Source organism: Vulpes vulpes, chromosome 7 (genome assembly GCF_048418805.1).
Source record: "Vulpes vulpes isolate BD-2025 chromosome 7, VulVul3, whole genome shotgun sequence".
Lineage (NCBI taxonomy): Eukaryota > Metazoa > Chordata > Mammalia > Carnivora > Canidae > Vulpes > Vulpes vulpes.
In genome coordinates this window covers 10,861,381-10,880,722 of record NC_132786.1, presented here as the reverse complement: position 1 = coordinate 10,880,722, position 19,342 = coordinate 10,861,381, and the positions used below count along the sequence as shown (strand labels likewise).

The 19,342-nt window shown below is 48.7% G+C and overlaps 1 protein-coding gene across 1 annotated transcript in view; it reads right to left on the bottom strand.

Moving 5' to 3' along the window:
• Positions 1-1,600: 1,600 nt before the first annotated feature.
• LOC140599775 (uncharacterized) overlaps positions 1,601-19,342 on the bottom strand; it is a 36,336-nt gene continuing 18,594 nt past the window's right edge. Inside the window, exons 2-9 of the mRNA XM_072764951.1 lie at positions 17,043-17,148; positions 7,495-7,579; positions 7,060-7,177; positions 6,549-6,671; positions 4,802-4,995; positions 4,157-4,213; positions 3,257-3,450; positions 1,601-3,023 (exon numbers count right to left, since the gene is read on the bottom strand). Of these exons, the coding sequence (XP_072621052.1) occupies positions 2,296-3,023; positions 3,257-3,450; positions 4,157-4,213; positions 4,802-4,995; positions 6,549-6,671; positions 7,060-7,177; positions 7,495-7,579; positions 17,043-17,148 (1,605 nt within the window). The 3' untranslated portion in view covers positions 1,601-2,295. The remainder of the gene's footprint in view (positions 3,024-3,256; positions 3,451-4,156; positions 4,214-4,801; positions 4,996-6,548; positions 6,672-7,059; positions 7,178-7,494; positions 7,580-17,042; positions 17,149-19,342) is intronic.

Here is a 19,342-nt window from a genome sequence, read left to right as displayed (position 1 = left end):
AGTTGAGGGTCCACTTCTGGATTCTCCGTTCTGTTCCATTGACCTGTGTGTCTGATTTGTGCCAGTACCACACTGTCTTGATGAGCACAGCTTTGTAGTACAACTTGACATCCAGCATTGTGATGCCCTGGCTCTGGTTTTCTTTTTTCATATTCCCCTGGCTACTTGGGGTCTTTTCTGATTCCACAGTAATCTTCAGATGATTTGTTCCAACTCTCTGAAGAAAGTCCAATGTATTTCGATAGGGATTGTGTTCCATGTGTAAATTGCCCTGGGTCACGTGGACATTTTCCCAATATATGAATTCTTCCAATCCAGGAGCATGGAATAGTTTTCCATCTCTCTGTGTCTTCCTCAGTTTCTTTCAGACGTGCTCTGTAGTTTTTCGGGTAGGGATCCTTTACCTCTCTGGTTAGGTGTATTCCTAGGTATCTCATGCTTTTGGGTGCAATTGTCAATGGGACTGACTCCTTAATTTCTCTTTCTTCAGTCTCATTGCTAGTATATAGAAATGCCACTGATTTCTGGGCATTGATTTGGTATCCTGCCACGCTGCCGAATTTCCTGTAGGAGTTCTAGCAATCTTGGGGTGGAGTCTTTTGGGTTTTCTAGGTACAGTATCATGTCATCTGCGAAGAGGGAGAGTTTGACCTCTTCTTTGCCAATTTGAATGCCTTTTATTTCTTTTTGCTGCCTGATTGCTGAAGCTAGGACTTGTAGTAGTATGTTGAGTAGCCGTGGTGAGAGTGTACGTCCCTGTCGTGTTCCTGACCTTAGGGGAGAGGCTCCCAGTGTTTTCCCATCGGGAATGATATTTGCTATGGGCTTTTCGTAGATGGCTTTGAAGATGCTGAGGAATGTTCCGTCTATCACTACAGTGTCAAGAGTTTTGATCAGGAATGGATGCTGTATTTTATCAAATGCTTTCTCTGCATCTATTGAGAGGATCATCTGGTTTTTGTTTTTTCTCTTGTTGATGTGATCCATCCCATTGACTGCTTTACGAGTGTTGAACCAGCCTTGCATCCCGGGGATAAATCCACTTGGTCATTGCGAGTAATCTTCTTTATGTACTGTTGGATCCTGTCGGCTTGTATCTTGAACACGGTTTCAGAGATACAAGTTTTCAGAGTTTTTTTTTTTATTTTTATTTTTTTTATTTATTTTTTTTTCTAGTTTTATAGGCATTTAATAGTTTACCAATTGGTACAATAGGATTTTTTAATATGCAGAAAACATGAATAAATTTTGTTTTACACAGTCTGAGAGCAACAAATCTTACTGTAAAACACAAGAGCAATATTATATACATTCCTTTACTGATTTTTTAAAATTGTGTCAATATCTTCAGTTAACTCTTACAATCTGGGAACTGTTTTCTCCAATCACCACCACCTCTGCAACATTCATATGAAATCAATGCTTGCCTTCATGTCAGTGTTCATCCGTGTTCATCGGGGATATCGTTCTATAATTCTCCTTTTTGGTGGGGTCTTTGTCTGGTTTTGGAATTAAGGTGATGCTGGCCTCATAGAACGAGTTTGGAAGTATGAATGGACCTAAAGTACCTCGATGTATAATTTAAAAGCATCAGAGTCAATTTTGTACAAAGTTAACTTACCCTTTATTACAAATAAAATTCATGAAGCAATTATAGAGGTTTATGAAAAACACAAAATACAGAAACAGCACAATGAAAGGGGAGGGGAAGGCTTCAGTTGTGCTGCAGCCATCACGAGCTGTTGCTCGGGGGCCGAGGCTGGTGGCTCCACTGAGGCAGGTGGCAGCTCCGGCCCTTCGATGAACTCGAGAGCCAGCACCGGGACCTGCTCCTCCTTCTGGGGTGGCCAAGAAGCAGGTGGCTCCTCCAGGTCGGGACAGTGATTCAGAGGTATGACCACCAGGTACCTTGGCTTGACCTCAGCAGCCGGCATCTCGGCCCAGGCTTAGCTCTCAGCACCAGCAGCTGGGACCGGCTCGATCACCTCAGGCCCAGGAACTTTAGCAGGCCCCACAGTCGGCCTCGGGCGGGCTCTTGCCTCGGTGGTTCAGGGTATTGCCCGGGGTCCGAAGCCGGTTGCTCCCCTGAGTGAGGTGGCTGCTCCGGCACATCGATGACCTCGATAGCTGGTGGTGGGGCCCATTCGGCCTCCAGGGCTCCCAAGGGTGCAGGTGGCTCTTCCAGGTCAGGACAGGGATTCAGAGGTCTGACCACCACGTGTCTTGGCTTGAACACAGCAGCTGGCATCCCGGCTCTGGCCAAGACCTCAGCACCAGCAGCCGGGACCGGCTCGATCACCTGAAGCCCAGGAGCTTCAGCAGGCCCCACAGTCGGCCTCGGGCGGGCTCTTGCCGCGGTGGTTCAGGGTGTTGCTCGGGGTCCGAAGCCCGTTGCTCCCCTGAGTGAGGCGGCTGCTCCACCACATTGATGACCTCGATCGCCGGTGGTGGGGCCCGTTCGGCCCCCAGGGCTCCCAAGGGTGCAGGTGGTTCCTCCGGGTCGGGACAGGGATTCAGAGGTCTGACCACCACGTGTCTTGCCTTGTATACAGCAGCTGGCATCAGGGCTCCAGCCGAGCCCTCAGCTCCCCCAGCCGGGACCAGCTCCTTCCCCTGAGCCCGGGAAGGTGCAGCAGGCCCCACAGTCGGGGCTCGGGCAGGCTCTTGCGGTGGTTCAGGTTGTTGCTCCAAGTGCGCAGCCGGTTGCTCCACTGAGTGACATGGTTCCTTCGGCACATCGATGACCTCGATAGCCGGTGGTGGGGCCCGTTTGGCCTCCAGGGTTCCCAAGGGTGCAGGTGGCTCTTCCAGCTCAGGACAGGGATTCAGAGGTCTGACTACCACGTGTCTTACCTTGTACACAGCAGCTGGCGTCAGGCCTCGGGCCGAGCCCTCAGCTCCAGCAGCTGGGACCAGCTCCATCCCCTGAGACCCTGAAGGTGCAGCAGGCCCCACCGTTGAAACTCGGGCGCACTCTTGGGGTGGTTCAGGGTGTTGCTCGGGGTCCGAAGACAGAGTATCATCTCCAAGAAGACAAAGTATCATCACCAGGATGGACTTTCCACGTCCGTCTCAAATCAAGGACACGCTTCCCACCGCTCAACGTGTGTGAGTGCAAGAGCCCTGGGAGGTCTCCCCAGACTGCAGCCCGTGGGGATGGGGTGTGAGCCTACCCAGTGCTCCCTGCCCAGCAGCATGGAGGCTTGATCTGTGGGGCGCACCCTGTCCCCAACTCGGCCACCCCAGTCCTCCTCACCTCCACCCTCAAACTCTGGTTGATGGAGGTTTCTTAAATATTCAAAGTAACTGTTGACTCGATCGTCCAGCGTCGAGCCTGGAAAGTACTGTCCCGTGAAATTCATTAGCTTTGTCAGGGCAGGAAATTCTGGGGGATCGTCGAAGTCCTCCTCATAGTACTCTAGCCAGATGCTCAGGAAGGAGGACATGGTGCTGGGGAGGGACAGGTGGGCAGAGGCGTCAGAAGACAGGGCTCCCTCATACAGAGGTGTCCCGGGGAAGCCCTGCAGGAACCGGGGCCCTCAACCTTCCGCACGGGGCTGTCGGAGGCAATTGCTGTTCCTTGTCCACCTGCCACCTGGCGGTCCTGCCTGCCACAGGCCTGCTCACTGAAGAGGGTTGGCACAAAGCCTCTGTGTGTGGGAGCCCATGACCAGCGGTGTGACCATCACTGTCTTTCCCGGGGAAACCTTCCCTCCCGTGGGTCTGCCCTGCCTCACTCACGAGGGGCCCCCAGGGGGTGTCCTTCCACTGACTCTAATCTCCCACTGGGCAGGGGCCGTCTGGTCCGTGAGCCCTCACTGGCTCTCCTGAGCACCTGCCGTGCACCCGGGTCCAGGTGCCACCAGATTGGTGAGTGTGATGTTCCCCACACCCTCTGGTCTGCGTCCCAGGTGTGGGGCAGACAGAAGGTTGGGGGGGATGGGCAGGGAGGAGGTCTCCCTTTGGGGTCCCAGTGCTCTCCCACAAAGCCCACACCCCACCCACGGCTCTCCTTTGCTCTTTTCCTGAAGGGGCCTCAGACCTTTACCCTGTCACAGGAATTGTTGACCTGTGAGGGTCCAGCAGCCCCTCCGACCCACAGCCCCCTCGCGGCCCTCTTGGAGAGGCCCTCCTGCATGAGCCAGAGCTCACTCACATATCCCAGCGCATCTGGATTCCTCCTATCTTGGGGGACGCTTCGATGCTTCGATATCTAGAGGAGGGCGGGGGACATCACATGAAGCGTCCTGTGGAGCCGACCTCTCCTCATAGCTGCTGTCACCCTCTGAACCCCAACTAGTCCAGAACCCTGGGAGGCCGTCAGCTCTGTGCATGGGGCCACGGGCAGCTCCTGGAGAAGTGCCTGCACCTGCTGGGTGCTCCTGAATGCTTGAGGAGTGAATGGTCTCTGGCCAGGCCCATGGCTGACATCCGAGTGGACCAGGGCGCCCCAGTGTCCTCGGGGACCCGTACCCTGAATGCCCCAGGACACAGACCCCAGATGGACTCAAACCTCCCTTTCAATGCAAAAAGGCCAGCTCAAGTCCCTGGTGACGGTGGGGAGGAGGCACAGGCTTCGTCATGGGGAGAGAACGATGACTGATGAGCACAATCACAGCCCCTCTAGCCGACCTGCCACAGGCCAGGCCCCGGGGCCTCCCCTCAGGACCCGACAAGGCCCTGTGTGACTCTGCTCTAGGCGGAGGAGCAGCCCCAGGGGCCAGGAAGTTCAGGAACATTCCCAAGACTCCCAACCAGTAGGTGGCCCATCCCCTGGGCTGTGGAGGGTCAGGGTGCTCACTTTGCAAACAGCAGGTCCAGGACCTCTTCGGTGGTGCCAAAATCAATATATGTTTCCATAAATTGAAAAATGGAAAGGTCGTCCAAGGACAGCAAGGCGGGCACCAGTTCTTCTACCTGCTGCTCCAGCAGCTCCTCCCGGCTGGGGGTGGTCGGGCAGATCTGATTCCTTCTCAGGGCTGAGGCCCTTTCAGCCTGAGGTGGGACAGAGGGGATGTGCAGCCTGCACTGTAGCCTCCAGACCACCTGGGAGTTGGAGCGTAGGCCAAAGCCCAAGCTCTCAGTGGCTGCGGGGTGCGGGGGGGGGGGGGGGCAGGAGTGCCCACAGTAGGAACACGGGGCTTGACGTCTGTGGCTCAGTCACTTAGCATCTGACTCTCGGTTGTGGCTCAGGTCATGGTCTCCGCATCCTGAGATCCCGCCCCTGGCAGGCTCTGCGCTTGAGGCAGAGTGTGCTTGAGGAGACTGTCTCCCTCTTCCGCTCCCTGCTCTCTGTCTCTTAAACGGACAAACTATCCACTAAAGAAATAATCTTAGAGGATAAATTTAAAAAAAATATGGATCAATACAAGGATCTCAAGTGGGAGGGGTCAGTATCCCAGGGCAGCTTGTCAGCTGAGTTTTGACAGCACCTCCCTGCATTAACGGCTTCACCCCTTGAATTTGACCACACGTCCCTGTCTCCAGGTGCCCACACAGAGACCTTTCCTTGGGTGGGAGGGCCCAGGGCCTGAGGGCTGCAGGATGTTTAGTGCCATCCTGTGACTTGGCAACAGAAGGGAATCTCATCGAAGTCCTGCATCAGTGAAGGGCTCAGTGGCTGTGGGAACCAACTGGCCTTCTGACATGTTGTACAACACTCGAGGCCCCTGTGCCTGACCCCGGGAGGAGGGGGCAGGGATGCGCTCCTTCAAAACCTAACTGCAGAGCGATAGACATAGTACAGTGAGCCCCGTGTCCTTTTGGGGAAAAGTCTCCCAAGTCACCAGGACCATGCTCAAGCCTTGGAGTAGGTGGGGAAGGACGTCAGGCCAATGGGGCCTCCTGGGAGCACCAGTTAGGAGAAAGCATAGCACAGTGCAAACTACTGGAGACTGCGTGCAATGACATGGTGTGTCTCTTTTTCAAAAGTTTTTATGGGCAGCCCGGGTGGCTCAGTGGTTTAGCACTGCCTTCAGCCCAGGGCGTGATCCTGGGGACCCAGGATCCAGTCCCACATCAGGCTCCCTGCATGGAGCCTGCTTCTCCCTCTGCTTCTGTCTCTGCCTCTCTCTCTTTGTCTCTCGTGAATAAATAAAATCTTTAAAAAGAAACCATTATAAAAAACAGTTTTTATTATTTATTCACGACACACACACACAGAGAGAGAGAGAGAGAGAGAGGGGCAGACACACAGACAGAGGTAGAAGCAGTCCCCATGCAGAGAGCCCGAGGCGGGACTCGATCCCGGGTCTCCAGCATCAGGGCCTGGGCAGAAGGCAGGCGCTAAACCACTGGGCGACCAGGCATCCCCTGAAGGCTCTATTCTGATATTCCTACAAATCTGTGCACAGGGACTCTGCATGCATCTGGCCCAGGCAGGGGCAGGCCCATGGGGGCAAGTATGGGGAGGAGGGGAATCCAGACTCATGTAGCAGCAGAAGTCTAGGGGGGAGCCCAGGGGAGCAGCAGGCTGGCTTCTGGGACCCGGGGCCCTTCCTGCTGCATCGGGGCCCTGGGTGTCGGGTGGCCCCAGCCCCTGCACTCACCTTGAACCCTTGCAGGTCTTCGGTAGATGGGCTGGACTCCGGGGTGTGTGGGATGTCCTCTTCCGTCCACTTCCACCGCCACTCATAGTCCCATGAGGCGCTCTGTATTTCCCATATGGAGCTCTGTAAAGACAGTGCGGGGCAGCCAGGCAGGAGGCCTCAGCGCCTCGTCTGGCCGCCTCGGCTGGGCCACACACCCAGTGACTCCTTTGCAGACACACCACAGCACAGCCGGCACACACCTCCCCCAAGGAGAGCAAAGGGATGCGGCTGCAGGGCTTTGGGTTAACTCCGAGTCGGGTAAGAGGGCACCTCAGGAATCCTGTTTCCACCCTGCCCACCGTGACCTCAGGGTGACCCTGAAGGGATCACCGGGGAACCTGCTGCCCTGCATCCTCCAGCCTGGATGCGACCTGCCCACACATCCCTGGTTCCCTGAAGAGGAGGGGATGGGGCTGCCCAGGATGGCTGGCACAGGTGGCCTGGCCTGGCCTGGCCTGCTCTGTATTACCCTCCGGACCCTCCTGAAAAACTCCCTGAGGCGTTCGGTTTGACGGCGGCACCAACGGCTACACCATTCGAAGCAGCAGCAATCCTGGGGTTCCTGGAGTTCATCAAAACTGGAAATGCTATAAGAGAACATCTTTCAGTAGCAGAAGTCTCCTGAAAGTGAGCCTGAGGTGGGGCTGCACTAGAATGTGGGGGCCCGGGTGCAGGGGTTCCAAGTTCTATTGGCCTCTGTTGTGAAAGAAGTGACCTCACTGCCTGGGGCCCCCTCCCTAAGTCCACTCCTGGAGGAAGCTTCAGGAGCAGCGCTCGGGGCTGCCGACGGCTCCCCCCTCCCTGCGGGCAATGACCTGTGTGCACACAGTGACACAACCGCACCCCTCTCCACAGGCCCCAGGGAAGGACTGTGTGCAGCCAGGGCCCCAGCCTGGAAACGCACCTGGGTTCAGACACAACTTTCCATTCTTTCCTGGTTTCCACCCCGGAGAAGCCGTTGTGCCCATCGGGGATGGTCTGCCTCTTGCCTGTGGGATAGGGATTATCCTAGCAGGTGCTTCCTCCAGACGTCCCCATGCCACTGTGGCATCATATCTATGACATTAGGGGCGGGTGTCCCATGCAGGAAATACCTCCCACCACATGTTCTTCCTTGGTGTGTACATGCGTCCAGGCCCACGAGGTCCCTGTGTGCACACACGTGGGCACCGGTACCCTCATTCTGGATGCCCAGAAGATGACAGTCCCACCGGGGCAGGGATGGGCAATAGCTTCCCAAGATCCTAGGCTCCTGAATCCAAGGCAAACCCTACAGTAGGTGTCGGAGTCTTGGCCTAGAAGGTGTGAGGCCGTCCTTATCCTGAAACCCTGCCTGTCGTGTGTTACGGGCCATTCCCTCGTTTCCCCTGGGTGAGCTGTGGACAGCGGTGCACCCAGTGGGTCGCCCTGACCTGGGCTCTTCCTCAGACTGGAACGTGCTGGAATGCCTCCCGTCTGGGCTGTCAATGCCCACCCCCACCCCGTCACATCTCCATGTCTGTAGCCAGTTCCATCCACACAACCTTTTCCCAGCCCCCTCAGGAAGGGGAGGGGCAGCCCTGGCCCCCAACGGAGGACAGAGCTGGCTTCATGCCCCCTTCTGCCTCCTTCCCAGGCTGTGATCCTGGCGAGGCAGTGGCCCTGCTGGGGTCTTCACCTGCTCCCCTCAGTGGCCCCCTGGAGCCCTAGCTGCTGTGTTTGTCAAAGCCCCACAGTTTGTCACAGCCTCACCTCCGGGGCTCAGGACCCAAGGAAGCACCAGGCTCTCTTTCTAGGGAACCATTGCTCTTTCCATTCCTGATGTTGTTCCGTATTTTGTCCATCTTCCCCCCTGGAGCATGAGCTCCGAGAGGGAGGATCTGGTCTCTTTATCAGCTCTGGCACCGTCTGTGCTCAGGGCTCAGCGGCTGAAGGAGCAGGTGGGAGGACCCATCCCACCACGGGCCAGCTCAGTGGTGGGAGCCTTATTGATTTGGAGCATTTTTAAATACTTGTGCTTTTCTTTTTTTTTTTTAAGGAAACTCTGTGCCCAATGTGGGACTCAAACTCAGGACCCCGAGATCAATAACCACACGCCCTTCAGGCTGAGGCAGGCAGGCGTCCATTGGTCATTTTAAAACTAGTAGACTGATAACTATTTCAGTTAATTTGGTGATCCACATTTTGTAGGTCTATCCCATTATGCTGAATTATCAAGTGACTCCCCCAGTGTCAGTACCGCGTCAGGAGAGATTGCCCCACCTGACAGCACTGAGTGGCTGTTCAGATTGGAGATTGAACTCGTTCACGGGGTCTTTCAGGAGCCAGGGTGGCTCCTCCATGGGCCTCCTCCCTCCCCGGGAGGTCATGCACCTCTGCAGCCAGCAGCACAAGGGGAAGATGACAAACACAGGCACGAGGGAGGGGGTCTCCAGCCAGGTCTAGCAGGCCTGCATGTCCACCTTTATGCTCACTCTGTGTGTTATTTATTAGAAGTAGTATTAATTTTTAGGATTTTATTTATTTGTTTAAGAGAGAGAGGGAGAGAGAGAGAGGAGGGAGCATGATCAGTGGAGACAGGCAGAGGGAGAGTGAGAAGCAGGTGTCCTGCAAGCAGGGAGGCACAAACCCAGGAATTCTGAATCATATCCCACAAAACAGAGAAAACATCGCCAGATCTGCTCCACAAAACAAACAAGGCATCTCCTCAAGCTGAATGAAAATTTTCTACTTGAAGTACAGACCGTATGAGCGAAATGAGAGCAAGATTTGTGTGTGTGTGTGTATGGAAATAATGCTGCCTATTTGAATATGGATATAAAAATGAACATGACCATTTATGAATATACATGGACGTAAAAAAGAAGAATTAACATTGACTGTTAAAAATAAGAATTAGTGTGGTTGCAGGCATGTAGAATTGAAACATATGAGGGTGATCATAAAAAGGCAGCGTGATGAATCAATCTAGTGAGTCTTAAGACTGAGTGTTTACAAGTAGGAAACCTGCTGTCAGCCACAGAACTGTAAGTAGACAGGAGGCACTGACTCTCCAGCTTGACCACCACCTGAACTGAAATCGTGTTGTGTATCCACGCGCACTGACAGAGAAACTGATATAAGTGTAGACACATATGCAGAACTAGGAAGTTAGCAGAGGAGAAGTAACATCTTTGAAGATAATTAAATAAAACAAAAAATAAAGCTGGATCTTGAATGGAGAAAATGGAGTAATTAAAATAGAATAATGTTTTTAAAATCGTTTGTATTTCCTTGGTGTTGGTGGTGATCTCTCCTTTCTCATTCATGATTTTATTAATTTGAGTCTTTTGTCTCTTCTTTTTAATAAGGCTGGCTGATGGTTTCTCTCTCTTCTTAATTCTTTCAAAGAACCACCTCCTGGTTTTGTTGATCTGTTCCACAGCTTGTCTGCTCTCTATTTCATTGAGTTCTGCTCGAATCTCTATTAACCGTCGTCTTCTGCTGGGTGAAGGTTTCATTTGCCGTTCCTTCTCCAGCTCCTTTAGGTGCAAGGTTAGCTTTTGTATTTGAGTTCTTTCCAGTGATTGGATGGATGCTTGTATTGCGATGTATTTCCCCTATCTGGGACCACTTTTGCTGTGTCCCAAAGATTTTGAACGGTTGTATCTTCATTCTTATTAGTTTCCGTGAATCTTTTTAATTCTTCTCTAATTTCCTGGTTGACCCTTTCATCTTTTAGCAGGATGGTCCTTTTTTTTAATTTATTTTTTATTTATTTATGATAGTCATACAGAGAGAGAGAGAGAGAGAGAGAGAGAGAAAGGCAGAGACACAGGCAGAGGGAGAAGCAGGCTCCATGCACCGGGAGCCCGATGTGGGATTCGATCCCGGGTCTCCAGGATCGCGCCCTGGGCCAAAGGCAGGCGCCAAACTGCTATGCCACCCAGGGATCCCTAGCAGGATGGTCCTTAACCTGCACGTGTTTGAAATCCTTCCAAACTTCTTCTTGTGATTTAGTTCTGATTTTACATCAATATGGTCTGAAAATATGCAGGGGACGATCCCAATCTTTTGGTATCGGTTACGACCTGATTTGTGACCCAGTATGTGGCCTATTCTGGAGAAAGTTCCGTGTGCGCTTCAGAAGAATGTGTATTCAGTTGCGTTTGGATGTAAAGTTCTGTAAATATCTGTGAAATCCATCTGGTCCAGTGTATCATTTAAAGCTCGTGTTTCTTTGGAGATGTTGTACTTAGAAGATCTATGGATTTTAGAAAGTGCTATGTTCAAGTCACCCAGTATAAGTGTATTATTATCTAAGTATGTCTTAACTTTGGTTATTAATTGATTGATATCCTTGGCAGCTCCCACATTCGGGGCATAAATATTCATGATTGTTAGGTCCTCTTGTTGGATAGACCCTTTAAGTGTGATATAGTGTCCCTCTTCATCTCTTACTACAGTCTTTGGGATAAACTTATTTATCTGATGATATAAGGATGGCTACCCCTGTTGTCCTGAGGACCATTTGAATGGTAAATGGTTCTCCAACGTTTTATTTTCAGACTGTAGGTGTCCTTATGAGTCTCCTGTAGACAGCAAATAGATGGGTCTTGCTTTTTTCTCCAGTCTGAAACCCTGCGTCTTTTGATGGGATCATTTAGCCTATTCACGTTCAGAGTTACTATTGAAAGCTATGAATTTAGGGTCATCATGATACCGATTCAGTCCCTGTTTTTGTGGATTATTTCTTTGGGCATCCTCTTTGTCTTACAGAGTCCCCCTTAATATTTCTTGCAGAGCTGGTTTGGAGGTCACATATTCTTTCAGTTCCTGCCTGTCTTGGAAACTCTTTATCTCTCCTTCCATTCTGAATGAGAGCCTTGCTGCATAAAGTATTCTTGGCTGCATGTTCTTCTCATTTAGGACCCTGAATATATCCTGCCAGCCCTTTCTGGCCTGCCAGGTCTCTGTGGAGAGGTCTGCTGTTACCCTGATACTCCTCCCCATAAAAGTCAGGGATCTCTTGTCTCTTGCTGCTTTAAGAATCTTCTCTTTACCCTTGGAATTTGCAAGTTTCACTATTAAATGTTGGGGTGTTGAACAGTTCTTATTGATTTTAAGGGGGATCTCTCTATCTCCTGGATCTGAATGCCTGTTTCCCTCTCCAAGTTAGGGAAGTTCTCAGCTATGATTTGTTCAAATACACTTTCTGGTCCTCTGTGTCTTCAGCGCCCTCTGGAACTCCAATTAAAGGTAGATTTTCCTTCTGAGGCTGTCATTTATCTCCCTTAACTTTTCCTCATGATCTTTTCATTGTTTTTCTCTTTTGTCCTCAGCTTCCTTCCTTGCCATCAACTTGTCTTCTATGTCACACACTCTTTCTTCTGCCTCCTTAACCCTCATTGTTAGGACCTCCAGTTCGGATTGCATCTCATTTACTTGATTTTTAATTTCGGCCTGATTAGATCTAAATTCTGCAGTCATGAAGTCTCTTGATTCCTTTATGCTTCTTTTCCAGAGTCACCAGTAGCTTTATAATTGTGCTTCTGAATTGGTTCTCTGACATGGAATTGTAATACAAATTCTGTAACTCTATGGCAGAAAGTACTGTTTCTGATTCTTTGGTGGTGAGTTCTTCCTTCTAGTCATTTTGCTCAGTGCATAGTGGCTAAAAACAAGTTGTCCTGGACAAAGGAAGGAAATGGGGGAAAAAGGGGGGACAAACAAAAAACAAAAAACAAAAAAAAAGGAGGGGTATCCTCTGAATCTATATACTGTAAGTCCCTCGACTTCCCCTGGAGCTTTCCAGCACTGCTTGGTCAAGAACTTGCTCTTCCCCTTCCAGCTGGTCTTCTGGGGGAGGGGCCTGCTGTGCTGATTCTCAGGTGTGTGCCCCTGGGGAGCTGACCTGCCCCACCAGGTGCACGGCTCAGTGGGAGCTGTTTAAGCTGTGAGGCCCCTGCTCAGTCTCAAGTACAAGGTGACACCAGGAGGAGGAACAACAGTGGCGGCGGCCAGCTGTCCAGCCCTAGAGTCAGCTCCCGCAGTAACCACCGCAGCTCTCAGTGCACAGGGGCCTGGATGCTCCGGGGGCCGGGCACTGATCTGCAGAGCTCGCGGTGCCCGGTGGCAGGAGCGTCCTGGCTGCCCGGTGGCCTCCCAGCCTCCGCCTGTCCCAGGGGGAGCATGAGATCCTGGGCTGTGTCCCCAGCGCCCTGGACTCCGGGGCCTGCACGGTCCAGGCTGCTCCCTGGGCCCTGATCCAGCCCCTTAGGGAGCTCGGCAGCAGGGTGCAGCGGCTCTCCCCTGGGGTGCCCCTCCCCTGTTAGTGACCCAGGAGCCTGGGGGCATCCCCGCCCTTCCCGGGATCCTACCTAAGCTTCCTGTGAGCACCTGTCCATCCAGGACGGTTGGTAAAGTTCCTGCTTTTCCAGGCCTGGGCTCTCCTGTCCTGGGGGCTCTCCTGTGGCCTTAGCCCGGCTCCACACAGGGGCCCCTCCCCTTTGGAGGCTTTTTTATTTGTTTATTTTTCTGTCTTCCTACCTTGATAGAAGCCCGAACTCTTCTCACTGCAGCATTCCAGCTGTTCTCTCTTTAGATCTCAGGCCAAATGGGTACGTTTACAGGATGATTTGAAAGTTATCTAGGTGAGTTGGTGGGGCCAGGTGACTTGGGGACCCTATTCCTCCATCATCGTGCCCCCTCCCTAACCTGTGTGTTAGTTCTAACAGTTTTTCAATGAAGTCTTCAGGATTGTCTATATAAAATACTGTGTCATCTACAAATGGCAATAATTTTACTTCTTCCTTTCTCATCTGAGAAAAGGGGGCTGGGGACACAGCCCAGGATCTCATGCTCCCCCTGGGACAGGTGGAGGCTGGGAAGCCACCGGGCAGCCATGCCTTTTCTTTTTCCTGCCTAATTGCCTGGGATAGAATTTCCAGTACTAGGGATCCCTGGGTGGCGCAGCAGTTTGGCGCCTGCCTTTGGCCCAGGGTGCGATCCTGAAGACCCGGGATCGAATCCTACGTCGGGCTCCCGGTGCATGGAGCCTGCTTCTCCCTCTGCCTGTGTCTCTGCCTCTCTCTCTCTCTCTCTCTCTCTCTCTCTCTCTGTGTGTGTGTGTGTGGGTGACTATCATAAATAAAAATAAAAAAAATTAAAAAAAAAGAATTTCCAGTACTATTTTGAATATAAGTAGTGAGAGTGGGCATCCTTGTCTTGTTTCTGATCCTAGAGATTTCCCCCACTGAATATGATGTTGGCTATGGACTTTATTATGTTGAGATATGTCCCCTTTATAGCTACTTTGTTGAGACTTTTTCTTATAAATGGGTGTTAAATTTTGTCAAATGCTTTTTCTGATCTATTGAGATGATCATATGATTTTTATCCTTCATTTTGTTAATGTGCCACATCACATTGATTTATAAATGTTGAAACATCCTTGGAATAAATCCCACCTGATTATGGTGTATATCATCACCTTAATGTATTGTTGGATTTGGCTTACCAACATTTTGTTGAAGATTTATGCACCTGTGTTTATCAGCGATATTGGCCTGTCGTTTTCTTTTCTTTGTGCTGCCCTTATCTGGTTTTGGAATCAGGGTAATGCTGGCTTCATAAAATGAGTTTGGAAGTATTCACTCCTCTTCTATTTTTTGAGAAGGATTGATACTAATTTTTATTTAAATGTTTGATAGAATTCAGCAATGAAGCCATCTGGTCCTGGACTTTTGTTTGTTGGGAGAGTTTTGATAACTGATTCAATCTCTGTACTAGTAATTTGTTCATATTTTTCTTTTTTCATGATTTAGTCTTGGCAGGTTGTATGTGTCTAAGAATTTATCCATTTCTCCTACGTTGTCCCATTTGTTAGCATATAACTGTTCATAGCAGTCTCTTATGATCTTTTGTATTCCTGCGGTATCAGTTATACTATTTCCTCTTTCATTTCTGATCCTTGCTTCCATTGTCACATCCTCCCCTCATGTGTCAGTGTCTTCATGTGGAATTCTCCTTCCTGAACGTCTCTCTCATCTCTTCTTCTTTTAAGAACACCAATCATATTGGATTAAGGGACCACTCTACATAGTATGAACTTAGCTTAACTAAGTATATCTACAATGATCATATTTCCAAATAGGATTTTATTTTAAATTATTGGCAGTTAGGAAGGACTTCAACATATATTTTGGGGGGACACATTTCAACCCATAACACTCATCAAGCCATGAACATTAATCCCTGAGTTCCTAGTGCAAACACATCCCTTTCTTGATCATTTTAATACCTGTAAACATGTCTTTGATTCTTTGGTAAAACCACCATAGCCTTTAAAAAAAAAAAAAACTTCATTACATTTAGAATTTATCATCCCTGTTGTTACTCTTCAAGATGTATGCCATGCCCTTGTAGCCCTCTTCTGTCTTCTTTTCATACATATTCATTCAAGAACTTACCCTAGTACTTCCCCAACAAACACCAAGTTCTCCAAGTACCCTCTTGCTTTCTGTATTGAACCATTTGTGATTACATGATCAGATTTGCATTTTTGAGAACTTCTCATTCCTTTTAAACAGTTTCCTCTCATTATAACCAACCATGTGATCCCATCTATCCTGTCTCAGCGTTGTTTTAATGGATTCTAAAGATGCACCTATTTTGTTCTATAACAACAAAAATGGCTTTCTACCATCCATTGAGAGTTTTCTTTCTATTTTACTGTTTCTTTAATATTTTTTTTCATGAGAGACACACAGGGAGAGGTAGAGACATAGGCAGAGGGAGAAGCAGGCTTCATACAAGGAGCCTGATGCAGGCCTTGATCCCAGGGCCCTGGGATCACACCCTGAGCCAAAGGCAGATGCTCAACCACTGAGCCACTGAGATGTCCCTTTTTTGAACATGTTTTATATTCTGATTCTAGTTTGGAATGAAATCAGATCTTTACTATCACTTGACACTCCTTCTTTTAATTTTTCTTGTTCTGTCTTTGGTATAACAAAGGAGAGTCCCAGCTTTTTGGCATAACAAAAGACATTCCCAGGAATTTCTTTATATTATTGTTATTTAAACCCAGAAGTGGACCCTGAACTTTATGGTCAACTAATATTCGATAAAGGAGGAAAGACTATCCACTGGAAGAAAGACAGTCTCTTCAATAAATGGCGCTGGGAAAATTGGACATCCACATGCAGAAGAATGAAACTAGACCACTCTCTTGCACCATACACAAAGATAAACTCAAAATGGATGAAAGATCTAAATGTGAGACAAGATTCCATCAAAATCCTAGAGGAGAACACAGGCAACACCCTTTTTGAACTTGGCCACAGTACCTTCTTGCAACATACATCCACGAAGGCAAAAGAAACAAAAGCAAAAATGAACTATTGGGACTTCATTAAGATAAGAAGCTTTTGCACAGCAAAGGATACAGTCAACAAAACTAAAAGACAACCTACAGAATGGTAGAAGATATTTGCAAAGGACGTATCAGATAAAAGGCTAGTTTCCAAGATCTATAAAGAACTTCTTAATCTCAACACCAAAGAAACAAACAATCCAATCATGAAATGGGCAAAAGGCATGAACAGAAATCTCACAGAGGAAGACATAGACATGGCCAACACGCACATTAGAAAATGCTCCGCATCACTGGCCATCAGGGAAACACAAATCAAAACCACAATGAGATACCACCTCACACCAGTGAGAATGGGGGAAATTAACAAGGCAGGAAACCACAAATGTTGGAGAGGATGCGGAGAAAAGGGAACCCTTTTACATTGTTGGTGGGAATGTGAAATGGTGCAGCCACTCTGGAAAACAGTGTGGAGGTTCCTCAAAGAGTTAAAAATAGACCTGCCCTATGATCCAGCAATTGCACTGTTGGGGATTTACCCCAAAGATACAGACAATGAAACGCCGGGACACCTGCACCCCGATGTTTCTAGCAGCAATGTCCACAATAGCCACACTGTGAAAGGAGCCTCGGTGTCCATTGAAAGATGAATGGATAAAAAAGATGTGGTTATGTATACAATGGAATATTACTCAGCCATTAGAAACGACAAATACCCACCATTTGCTTCAACGTGGATGGAACTGGAGGGTATTATGCTGAGTGAAATGACACAATCGGACAAGGACAAACATTATATGTTCTCATTCATTTGGGGAATATAAATAATAGTGAAAGGGAATAGAAGGGAAGGGAGAAGAAATGGGTAGGAAATATCAGAAAGGGAGACAGAACATAAAGACTCCTAACTCTAGGAAATGAACTAGGGGTGGTGGAAGGGAGGAGGGCGGGGGGGTGGGGGTGACTGGGTGACGGGCACTGAGGGGGACACTTGACGGGATGAGCACTGGGTGTTATTCTATATGTTGGCAAATTGAACACCAATAAAAGATAAACTTATTATTTAAAAAATTATCGTTATTTAGCCAGAAATTGTATCAGTCATTTTTCTCTCTTACCTGTAGAGCAAAGAGGATAGAAGATGTCTGGGAGAATCTGCAATCTCTCTCTAGGAGATCCAGTGTTATAAGGCAGACTTTGGAGTCCTTTCAGCCCTGGGGGATCCTGAAATAAATGGTAATGAAAACTTTGAGCATTGAGATAAAGAATCAAACAAAAGGAGGAGGTAAGCATTACTGTTTCTGACTTCTGAGAAGTGTGCCTTGGCCAGATAGTGAGATGGAAAGGGCTGGAAGTCATAACAGCCTTGGCTATAGATATGATTGCTTGCTAATAGAGAAGAACCACTGCAGTGGGCCACTCTCCCTGAAGCCAAGGAAACATGTCACTCTCTCTCAATTTCTGAGAAAAGGGACTATAAAGAGCTAGAGAGAAAACTAGTAAAAATAATATTGAAAATAGGGATCCCTGGGTGGCGCAGCGGTTTAGCCCCTGCCTTTGGCCCGGGGCACGATCCTGGAGACTCGGGATCGAATCCCACGTCGGGCTCCCTGCATGGAGCCTGCTTCTCCCTCTGCCTGTGTCTCTGCCTCTCTCTCTCTCTCTCTCTATGACTATCATAAATAAATAAAATCTTAAAAAAAATAATATTGAAAATATAATTTAAAAAATCTGTTAACCTCTACCCATCTTGGGAAGATCAGAGATGGTAGGAGCCTCCATGTACAATAGGGGTCGCACAGGTGAGAGCAGCTACAGCCACATGTCACACTGGCCCTGCCCTACCATTGCTATCTTCAGAGATCTTGATCCCTACCCTTCCAGTGCCATAAGGCAGCTTCACAATCATGTTCTGAATCCATACTCAACACTGCTTTGCCACTGAGACTCAGCCTGCCAATACACTACAGCTCCTTTTAGAAAGTTAGAGGATAGGGACGCCTGGGTGGCTCAGCAGTTGGGCGTCTGCCGTCAGCTCAGCTCGTGATCCTGGGATCCAGGATGAAGTTCCACATCAGGCTCCCTGTGAGGAGCCTGCTTCTCCCTCTGCCTATGTCTCTGCCTCTCTCTCTCTCAGCCTGTGTCTCTCATGAATAAATAAATAAATCTTAAAAAAAAAAAAAAAGAGGATATCTTCTCAGGCAACTGACTGAGAAAATAAAATTTTATTCAATCCCTACCACACAACTTATATGGAAATAAATTTCAGATGGACTAAGGACAAAAGTATAAAATAAAGCAAAGCTATCCAGAAGAAATAGCAATAAAATACTTTTATAATTTTAGTGTGGGCAAGGTCTAGACATAGTATAAAAGGCAGAAAACATAAGAAAAGCAGCCCGGGTGGCTCAGTGGTTTAGCGCCACCTTCAGCCCAGGGCATGATCCTGGGGAACCCGGATCAAGTCCCGCATCGGGCTCCCTGCATGGAGCCTGCTTCTCCCTCTGCCTGTGTCTCTGCCTCTCTCTCCTCTCTGTGTATTCTCATGAATAAATAAAAATAAAATCTTTAAAAAGAAAAGAAAAACTAGATTTATTTATACATAGATTGATGTATATATATGTGTACACACACACATCCACACAGAATATATAATTTAAGTAAATGGAATTAAAGTATTATCCATGCTGTTGTTAACCTGAGTCTTTTTGGTGAAGGTCTTTTTAACTGATTTTCCTGGTACTCCCATCTCATCCCAAGTAAACAGTATTAACAGCCTGGTATGTACCTTTCCACACTTTTCTTTTCTTTTTAAGATTTTATTTATTTATTCATAGAGACACACAGAGAGAGAGACGCAGAGACACAGGCAGAGGGAGAAGCAGGCTCCATGCAGGGAGCCCAAGGGGGGACTGATCCCGGGTCTCCAGGATCAGGCCGTGGGCTGAAGGTGGGGCTAATCCGCTGAGCCACCCAGGCTGCCCTCCCCACTTTTCTTTATGTCTCTATAATCTTATACAAATACACATACAGGGAAGCTCAATCATTGTTGAGCTTGTACACTTCCCTGCATTTTGCTTTTCTTACATAACGACAGAGCTTGAAAATCCCCCAAGTCCTCCAATATAGATCTAGTGCATTCTTGTTAATGATGACTGAAAAAGGACCATTAAAAGATAAACTGAGACATATTAAACACTTTAAGACTTATTTAAGCAAACACTGAATTGGGCAGCATCCAATTTAACAAATACAAAAGAACTCCAAGTGGCAACAGAAAGTGAAAGATTTGCATAGGCAGAATGGAGCAGGAACAAGGAAGTTGTACAAAGCAAAAAAGCCCATTAATTATGCAAGCTTACTGTCCTTTGGGAGATGGCAGGGGTCTATCAGACAAATTACCTAACCAGTGCTGGTC